Source organism: Pocillopora damicornis, chromosome 13 (genome assembly GCF_964200805.1).
Source record: "Pocillopora damicornis chromosome 13, jaPocDami1.2, whole genome shotgun sequence".
NCBI classification, from domain to species: domain Eukaryota; kingdom Metazoa; phylum Cnidaria; class Anthozoa; order Scleractinia; family Pocilloporidae; genus Pocillopora; species Pocillopora damicornis.
In genome coordinates, this window is record NC_142682.1 from 2,437,153 (window position 1) to 2,447,500 (window position 10,348).

Consider the following 10,348-nt stretch of genomic DNA (forward strand, 5'->3'; position numbering starts at 1 on the left):
ACAGCCGATAAGTCTTTGAAAGCGAGTTTCAATTCCATCAAATAGCTCCAATTGACATCTTAATTGTCATTTGCGGATAAACGTGTGAAATCCAGCTTGGTTTTGGAGTCAATGGCGGTTCTTCCATTGCTTTGCGTGTCGTGTCTTTTCTAAGGAACTAGTTTTCATTAACCTTTACATCATCGCCATATATTTCATGCCAAAATACGTTAAGGACACGGTTAGGACATCAGAGTTAGTGCAGAACAGTTTCACTACGGCGAGATTCTTGCGAAAACCTCGTGGGTTTTTATGACCGATAGCCATTCTTTACTTTCAGAAGTCTCTTTCCGTAAGAGGTTTAAAAAAAACAAAGACGAATCAGGTCAGTGTTAGGACCTATATCACCACACAAATGCAAATATTCATAGCAAAAGGTTGCTTGGGGGCCCATGAATAATTTATTCTCAACCTTTTGCGGAATTATCACGCAAATCCAACGAGGTGGATCATGCTCGAAAAAAAGGCTGTTACTTTGGTTGTAATACCCAATGGTCCGAAAAGAGTTTTTTCTTCAATATGGCACGAATTTGATTTGCTGCTAATACAATTTTGGTTTAAATATGCCAGGATGAGCAAGGAAAAGCCACAAAACCACGAGAGTTTCAGAAAGCTGAAGATCTTGCTACCTCACGCTATGTTGAACATTCATTGTACTCGTAAACACTAAACCATGTCCACTTTGCATTCTCCTTTGTTTTGTTTCATTTTTGTTGTTCACTCAATTTCATTGCCAATATAACAAATATCTCGCTATCGTTTCAGAGACGTCACACTCCCTCTTCTCCAGCTTTTTTAACGGCTCGTGGCCACATTTTCTATACAACTTCAAACAGGATTTACTCAACTTTTTAAGTTCCTTAGAATTTCTATGCTGGTATAATGTTTATCTACGCGTGTTGCGTTCCGCCAATGCGTCGATATTGTTTCAAACAGCAATGTTTCCTGACAACAACCTCGTTTCCTCCCGTCGAGAGCGGTCACGTGGAAAAAAAAGCGGCTTACTGATTGGTTATATCAGGTGTGTCTTTGTCTCATCATACTAGTACTGCTCTGATTGGGCAGGGCCCAAACGAAGTTTTCTCTTCTGAATAGTGAGTGATGCCAAAAGCACGCAAGGATATTTTAAAGACGCAAAAGCCTTGACCAATATCAAGTGCAATTCTGCTGATAGAGCTGTGCGTAAGTCGAGAAGGCATCTTTCCTCATAAAATCAAACGAAAGGTTACAATAGTGCTTACTTACTTCAAAGATGCGTTGTACGCTCAGGAACTTGGCAACACTCACAGTCGTCATTTTGACGGTGCATATCCTCGTATTTTCTCTATACTCTGTTCTGCTTCAGCCAAAACAACAGCAATTACACCGAGCAAACCTGAATATTGGCGGTAAGTATATATAACGTTTGATTTATGTTTTCTTCGTAAACAGACCATCGTACAACTGTAGAGGTATAAAACATTTTAACTTGCTTAACTGAATGAGTTCGTTAAAATATAACCATCTAACAAATCGGGAAAGTGATTCCACCGATTTTTGTGACCTTAAGCTGGCAGCGAAACTTTAGAACACAAGGCAATTTCATAGGTGATGTTTTACTAAAGTGGCACTGGGGCTCGACCGGCAGTCTCAGCTAATGCCGAGCGGACGAACCGATGGCCTAAACGATACACAAACTAAATATGTAAAAATTTTTCCCAGTTTTTGAGCACTTCGTTAAACTCAGTGAGAAGGCGAAGAACCATCTTAAATTTATACCTTTTTCTTTACTTAAGCATTATCAGGATATTTGTCTTTTTTGCAAACACTTAGCTAAAGGAGAAGCCTGTTTGGAGCTATATTGACACGAAACTTTTGTAAAACGATCGCGTGAGATGCGAACAACAATCCCATAATGCATCGCGTTCTCTGATCGAGCGAAATCGTAGCTATCATATCACGCGAGAAATACGGGGGAGAGTCAATTTCACGAGGGGAAGACAATCGATGGTGCTTCCAATAAATTCAGTACTTTCGCTGATATGTCGAAGTGGTGCTGGTTGAATCTGTGCGGTTATGAGAACTTTTGTTGCCAACAGTAGTCGAGAAGCTCTATATAATAATATATAGCGTGTCTTCGCCACTTCGCCGCCCAATCTTGAATGGATGGAACTCGATGTGGTAAGTAATTTGAACTTTTGTGTAATGATTGAGTTTGTCAACATCCTTTATTTATGACCTCGTAATAAATACATAGTTTCAAGTTCGAAGGTTTCGCCCATCACCGCTCTATCGTCTTAAGACGATTTTTTGCGTCTTTTGTAGGCACTGAGCACTAATATTAATACTAGTATACCTAGTTTCAACTCATATTGAAGAGTACACTTTGTGCAGAGTATCTCCAACAAAGAGGATAAAATACAAGAAATGCGATAAAATTGAACAAGCTGTAGTTCTCAACTCCTTAGCCAATATATGTTCCTCGGTCTGAGTGCAGAGAAGTTGAGCGTGCTTTCCGTAGGAAGTAGCATGTACACGTGGTAACTACAAATTTTTTGCATCTGTAAGTCCATAAATACTAGTTCTTCGTGAGAGATATACTGTTATGTTGGAAGGTGTGGTCTCTTTAAAGGACTTAAAAATTTACGTCAACATTTCGAGTAGTCTTCTCTCTCTCTCTCTCTATCGAGCTGACAAGGCCTCGATTACTCAGCAGTATCTACTATGTGCTGTAAAATTCACAAAACGTAGCCTCGTGGTGCACTCTTCCTACTGTCTATCTTTGACAATGTAATTTTTATCCAAAACAGGCGAAAAAAGCTGGTATGTAGGTTCTTTCAGTGGTTCCATGCACTGTTTTTTAGTTTGAAGAATTTTGTTGTGAAATCGTTTTAAAACAGAGTTGTAATGTTGATTCGAATATTCTTTGCCTGTCTCAGAAGAACTCAAACCTTCGATAGAAAGGCCGTCACAATTTTTTAAACCTCTTCCATACAAGGAACACATGCATGTGCCAATTTGAAAAATTTTCAAAAGCTTTTGTGACTTCATACATTTAATTTACAACTTATACGGAATATAACGGAACAACATCAAGTGTTAGGTCATCACGCAAAGTCTGTGCAGCTATGCGACTGCGAACGTTTATTTGAATTAGCTAGAGAAAGGATAATTCATATTTTTCACAGAATATTTTCATTTTATAAACATTTTATTAATATACACACAAGTTATATCTAATTTGTTCAACTGTACTTATTTGCTACAGGCTAGGTACGTTGTGTTCTCGAGCATAACGGCTGCTTTTATAAACTGTAATAATTTTTTACGTGCAGTGTGTGTGGGAGAATTTTTTCTGTTGGAAAGATTTGTATCAACCCCATGACAAAAAGCCAAAGGGTAGGGAAGATTGTTTTTTTTTTGTTTTTATGTTCAAACCATACTTATGAAATATCTATACCAAAGTGATTCTTTGTACAAAGACAAAGGTCAATGCATGTCCATTGATCTCCAGCAATATATTTTTTTTAAATGATATATGTGACCTCTCACGCGATGTGAACGGATGACAAACGGATAGAGAAACCGTTTAAAACAGATGCCGTGAACGGCTGAACGGCTTCAGAAAAATTTCGAACGGTTGAAGTCGAACGGCTGAACGGCTAAAGGAAAATTTCGAACGGTTGAAGTCGAACGGTTGAACGGCTAAAGGAAAATTTCGAACGGTTGAAGTCGAACGGCTGAACGGCTTCAGAAAAGTTTCGAACGGTTGAAGTCGAACGGCTGAACGGCTGAAGGAAAATTTCGACCGGCTGAACGGCTGAAGTTTTCAACGGATAAGGTCAAAGTAAACGGTTGAACGGCCGATCAACAACATTCGAACGAAATGACAGTAATTAAGATAAACGCGACACGCACCGCTTAGATCTGAAAACTGATAGAAAACCTAGAATAAATCTAATCCTGTTTTGAAAATAATAAGTCTTTTGAGAGTAAAGCAAATTCGTTTTCGCGGGGGAGAAACAAAAGCCGGTAATAGTCTGCGTTCTCTTTTAAAATAATTGACATGCAACCATTTCCAGAATTCGTAATGTAACGCCATTAATTGACTTTGTAAACAGCTCGTTTCCGAACACAGGCGACGCTTTCCCCACCATGTATCTTCGGAACTAACAGGCACAATTTATAGTGACAATTTTTACGATGTGCCGAGTAATTTTCGCTACCTTGAGTGCAAGCAATTTTTTTAAGTTAACAAAGAAGCGAAAATGGCCGTTCGAACGGCTCCCAATCTATTTGGAACGGATAGCTCCAGCCGTTCGAACGGCTCCTAATTGTTTTTGAACGGATAGCTCAAGCCGTTCGAACGGCATCCCATCCCGTTCGAACGGCTGATGAACGGCTTACGAATGGCTATCCGTTTCAAAACGGCAAACTGTAAGGAACGTTTTCGCGTGAGAGGTCACATATATGTTTTGACACAGAAAGTAAAACCTAACTGACATGGTCCTCCCTGCTTGAACAATCTAAATTTGTAAGTGTTTGATAGACAATGATTTCTTAATTTGGTGCCCCTGCACTGCCTTTGCATGGCAGTGGCAACAGAAGGCTCTTATCCAGCCTTCTTTCAAAGCATTATCAGGACCAATTTTCCTTCCCATCTATTTCTTGGACTGTACACAGCCTGGTTGTTCAAATTTGGGTCAAGATAACCCAGGGTTAGTGTAAAATCTGATTTAAGAGCTGAAAGTTTAAAACTGAGAATATTAAGTATAATACATTTTGTCTAAAGTTTGATCAATGAATGCTCTTAAAAAATAGAGAAAATTGTCTTTTGAAGGCTTTTGGATAAAGGAATAAAGAAACATTTATTGAAATTTAACCTTGGGTAGAGCTAATCAGCCTAGCAACATTTGAGCCCTGGATATTCCTTTCTAAACCTAGTTGCTCTGCTCTTGTTTGTTGCACTTCTTCCAGGGCTCTTCCTTTTGATTTGGACTAATTTTTTTGGTTTTGTTGTGACATCTGTTTAGGTGGTCTTTGTTTTGTAATGCTGTGTTCAACTAAGTAGCAGGACTTCATGAATCTGAATTGATTAGCATGCATTTAAGATTTTCTAACTTAAACTAGTTCAGCAGTTTTCTAGAAGGGTAAGGTATTGACTCATTGTGCCCATCAAGGTTTCCACCCCACAGAAACTTTTTAATTTCACAATTAATCCACTCCAGTTAGACAACAAATTTTTCTTGACCTATTTTTCATTTGTGTGACCTTTACTACTTGCACAACCCTTGTCTACTCTTTACACAGTTTAGAACATAGTGTAAAAATTTTTTGGTGCTTGGTCAGTGTCAAGTCTGGTTGATGCCTCAATGATCTCTAATGTAGATGACTTTTAAGAACTTTCTGTAAAAATTTCCTGCTAGCCTCTTGCCCATTTTCTGATATTTTTCTTTATAGCCCAAATGTTAAAAAGTTTTTTATGCATTTTGCTTTAGTTGGAGAACTGGTTGTGTGCCTTCACCAAGTATGTCCATCCAAAGCCATGCCAAGTCTCTCTTTCCACTACAGTCAGCAGCTTTGAAAGAGCACCTCTCTGTATGGTTTGGACAGTGTAAAAACTTGACAAAGAATATCAATAATTCCTGAGTGGTATGCATATAGTTGTTTGTTCCTGCTCCTTTGAAAGCGTATTTGCTGCTGCACCATGATGCTCTTTGTAATGGAATCAGGCCTAATGTTTAATAATCTTTGATGCCACCATATACTCAATATAATTCAAAAAAGTGTAAAGAGTGTAAGGTCAGTAGTTCCAAAATAAAATCAATTTGTAAGTGTGTTGTAAGCAATGCTTGAATCAGATAAAAATGACGAAAAGAAAACTTGCTTTGAAGGTTTTGCTGTGGACTGTTGCGGTGTTCATATTATCACATATACTGTTGCAATAAGCCCTTTGAAGATGTCCATGTTTTCTTTGTTCTTTGTGAGGAGTTTATTGTATAATTGAATAAAATACACAACATTTCACTGAGTGGGTTTTTGTTCTCTAAGGGTTGCAGTTTTGCTAAAGAGAACTTTGACCTTGTCATACCTTCAGCCCAGTTTTTAGACTGGGTTTGGTATTATGATATATATATATATATATATGCAAATTTTTACAATATTTATTATATATATAATAATATTTATTCTATTTAATTTTCTCATCAAAAAGTGGCACTTTTTGACAAGGAAACAAAAGATATATATATATCTAATATATTTTTTAAATGTTGCAATGAAACCTGGTGTATATATTTATATATATATAATTTTTAATTGAATAGAAAAGGAGAAATTACAACATTGCACAACAGGACTGTTTCAAAAGGGCCTACTGGTCCTCTCTCATCAGGTGCATGGAACACTGACCAACAATAAAGGGTTCCCTTTATAGGCTGGTCGTTCAAGCATGTATTATCAAGTACTTTCTTGCATGCTCGCACACAGTCGCAAGTACGTTCATTTTGTTAACAGTGACCACGCCCGGTTTGCATTTGATTAAGAATTTTCCATTGTGCGCAGGCTGCATCTCTTTGTCACCTTTGATTACAGTCTGGCACAAGCCATTTTTTTCCAGGTCATGGCAAATTTCGTTTTGGTGTCCTTTAGGGACCAGTTGTGTTTGCGTTCCTTTTGTTCTCATTTCAAAATGAAGCTGTGTGGTAGCAGAATCTTGCCGCCACTTTGAATAATTATACTCAATCAACAACTATAAGTATGGGTAATAACATGATTTTGAGTCCAATTTAGTGTTCACAAGCACAAGTAAATTTTTCAAAGACAACAAATTTTGCACGAGCCCATAGTCTTTGAAAAATTTACATGTAATATACAATATGTACAATAATGTACATGAAAAAAAATCACAGTAAGTCAAGACAGAGGTAATTTTGAAAGCGTGCTCGCGCTATTTGTAATTTACACTCGTGTCACAACTTTGCACTCGTGTTGCATGCGAATGCACTCGTTTCCAGCCAATCAGAAGCGCGTAATTTTTTCATGTACATTTATGTTATAGTTGTTAACTCAAATGAAGTCGGCTTTCTAAGAAATTGTCTCAGTCCAGGACTGACTTGGTGTGATTTTCCACAGCTGATCACCAAATTTTATTACAACTGAACGATGGATCACATCAGAAAGGAAATGATTGTGATACTTGCACTACCCCATTGCGACTTCAAGACCCCACCACCAGCGGTGAAAATGGTATTAGAAGTTGTAAACCATAAAGATAAAACAATTACATACGCAATAACAATAATAATATTTCTGTTATTCATATTTGTAAAAATTATAAGCTATGGGTTTGTTACGGTGGCCCACAGATGTCACGGCAAAAGAAATAACCTCGCGGCAAAAGGAAAAACCTCACGGCAAAAGAAATAACAATGTCCTCACGGCATAAAAGAGAGCGCGGGAGCTGGGAGGTTTTTTCTTTAGCCGTTGGGTTTTTTCTTTTTGCCGTGGGCCTTTTCCTTTAGTCGTGAGTCTTTTTCTTTTTGCCGTGAGGTTCTTCCTTTTGCTGCGGGGTTATTTCTTTTGCCGAGACAATTTTTAGGCCACCTTAGTTTGTCCTCAGACACAGCAATGAACACTTTAATGAACACTTAGTAAGAATCAGTTGTATTTTAATGAGATTATTGTAGAACAGTACCAACCGGAGAACGCTCTTTATCAACAATTATATTTATGGTAAAACTTCAATTTTATCCAACAGTTTCCCAGAATATTGAAGAGATGAAGAGAGAGGCACAGGTAAGTAATCACTTGAGTGAGTGAGCATGTTTTTCGTTCTCGCCGGAATTCTTGGTAAGGAGTGTACCTGACCCTATTTTCCGCGAAAACACGCTTTTTTCCGCAACCGTTTCAGACCTGCTAATCTGAAAATCCATACCCGTTTTCAGACCTAACCTCTGAAAGTTGTATGCACTTTGTGTTTTGAATCCAATTCGAGAAGTTCTTGCATTCACCTTAAAAAAAAAAGGAAGCAGCTCGAAAGGATGATTTTAGTTTCCTCTTCTCTTGTTGTTCATTTGGAGTCGAATGCCTATGCGCCTTCTTGGTTCCTTAAAAAATAAATTGTGCGAAAATATTTGCCCCTGACACATAATTTTGTCCCCGAAACAAGTCTTACAAATCAAAATGATTGCAGAAACAAAATGAGACATAAAGACTTGTTCTATACGCTGTTAGTTAACAAGAATCGGTTCGTGAAGCCCTTTTTCAGCGATTTTGTCAACTTTAGTGTTCCAGCGTTTAAACGTAAGTTAACCACCTTAAATTACTTTTCTTCTCTTTTTTTTTTATTTCAGAACGATCTTGTCATGAAAAAATATCGGCCTTGGAATTCGACTGCTTGTATCAAGCAAGGCAGAGGAAAACCAATTCAATATGTCGTCAAGCATCACCTTATCGTGTCCGAGCGTTACAAAACACTCTTCTGTTTCGTTCCTAAAGTAGCATGTAGCAACTGGAAACGAATTTTTCACGTTTTAGGTGGACATTTCAACTCAACTGAAGATATCTCGCACGACACCTCGCACGAATCAGGAAAGTTACGCTTTTTGAGACATTATTCAGATGCTATAAAAGTAAATAACATGTTGAAAACATACAAAAAGATTGCATTTGTTCGCGAACCTATGGAGCGATTTCTGTCGGCCTACCGGAGTAAATTTGCACCCGTTGATCCCCCTAGAAGGGGATTTTACTACAACATCGGCCTGAACATCATCAAGAGGATGCGGAAGAATTCTACAGGGTTAACTCCAGATTATCCCACATTTAAGGAATTCGCAAATTTCGCGATTTCTACGCCTGTTAGCTCTCATGATGAACACTGGGATCGTCAGCATAATTTATGCGCTCCGTGTGATATGAATTATGACTTTGTCGGTACATATGATAATATCAAAGCAGATGCTGACGCCGCTATTATGTTGATGGGAGCTGATAAAGAGGTTACATTCCCAAATGTCGAAGCTGCACCCGAAGGACAAGGATCACAAACGAAGATGAAGACTTTCTATTCGCAAATATCGCAGGAAGAATTCACACGACTGCAGAATATATACGCGAAAGACTATGAAATTTTTGGATTCAAAAAGCTCAGTTATCAAGAAATAGTGAGTTCTTGAACTGCTTCAGCAAGAAGGAAAATGGGGGCACCGCAGGAAAAGATAACTTGACATTAATTAACATGGTGAAAAACTGTGAAAAGCGCACAGTCTTTAAAGGGCATGTAAACCCAAAAAACGTTCATTTTCTTTTCACTTAGATGTTTAGTAAATATATCAAGTACACCAAAGGTGCCATTCGTTTTTTCTTAAAAGTCCATTTTCACTTTGTAAAAGCTCTTCCAAATTCGAAACATTCGCCATCTTGAATGGCGCCATCTTTCCTGTGACGTCACGGGTGGATCCTCCAAAGTCTCGTTTTATAATCGCGTGAGGCACGAAGGAGTCTTTTCTACAGCCGTTGTTTGCTGGTCTCGTCATGATTTTTTTACGTACAGTTTGCTTCAATATAATCAATTTTTTCGTAATGGTGAAGCGTTGTGCCGTCCAGTTTTGTACTGATTCAAACAAAACTGGGCATACAATGCAAATATTTCCAAATGACGCAAATTTGAAGCGACAATTTGTGAAATTTGTTCAAGTGAAAATAGCCGATTTCGTCGAGCCGTTCGAACGTTCTGTTGTTTGTAGCAGTCATTTTTATTCCTGGTGCTGTACCGACGATTCAGGCCTCACCAGAAGCAAATTGTTCGGAAGACGAAAAACGACCCATACAGTCGGCAGACGACGAGGATTCGGAAGTGGCTGACCAAACTGAGAAAGAAGTTGAGCTCTTCAAAAGTTAGAGGTCAACAGAGAAAGTACAAAATCGATTTACATGAGAACGTTTCGTTAATTAAACAACAATAGCTTTATTGGTTCTCTAAAAACATCTTTTTTCTCATTTAATGAAAGATTATGGGGAAGCCAGTTGTTTGGGAGCCAGCGCTGAGCCCGTAAAAGACACTGACATGTCTGAACCTTTGCCTGTCGAAACACGTATCAAAGAAAGAGAATTCGTTGATATCAGTGTGTTATAACGTGATCTGGAATTTTGTCGGTTCTATACAAAGAATTCTATACAGGATCCCATAATCAACCCTTATGTTCTATGAGAAAATCCATGCCAGCCCCACTTAGTGCTTCCTTTGAGAAACCCTGCAGAGAAACAGCAGAAGAATTTGTGTCACGGTTTTCACAGCAGTGAAAATACATTCAAAGGTCAGTAGGAC

The 10,348-nt window shown here is 38.3% G+C and overlaps 1 protein-coding gene across 2 annotated transcripts; it reads left to right on the forward strand.

Moving 5' to 3' along the window:
* Positions 1-1,082: 1,082 nt before the first annotated feature.
* On the forward strand, positions 1,083-9,367 carry LOC113684182 (carbohydrate sulfotransferase 11-like). Of its 2 annotated transcripts, XM_089191099.1 has the most exons (4): positions 1,083-1,427; positions 7,153-7,266; positions 7,778-7,815; positions 8,373-9,367. In XM_089191099.1, the coding sequence occupies exons 1-4, from the start codon at positions 1,292-1,294 to the stop codon at positions 9,195-9,197; spliced, it is 1,113 nt and encodes a 370-aa protein (XP_089047225.1). In that variant the 5' UTR covers positions 1,083-1,291; the 3' UTR covers positions 9,198-9,367. The 2 variants fall into 2 exon arrangements, with proteins under 2 accessions (XP_089047225.1, XP_089047226.1); XM_089191100.1 differs by lacking the exon at positions 7,153-7,266 and having other exon boundaries at positions 1,084-1,427.
* The last annotated feature ends 981 nt before the right edge of the window (positions 9,368-10,348 follow it).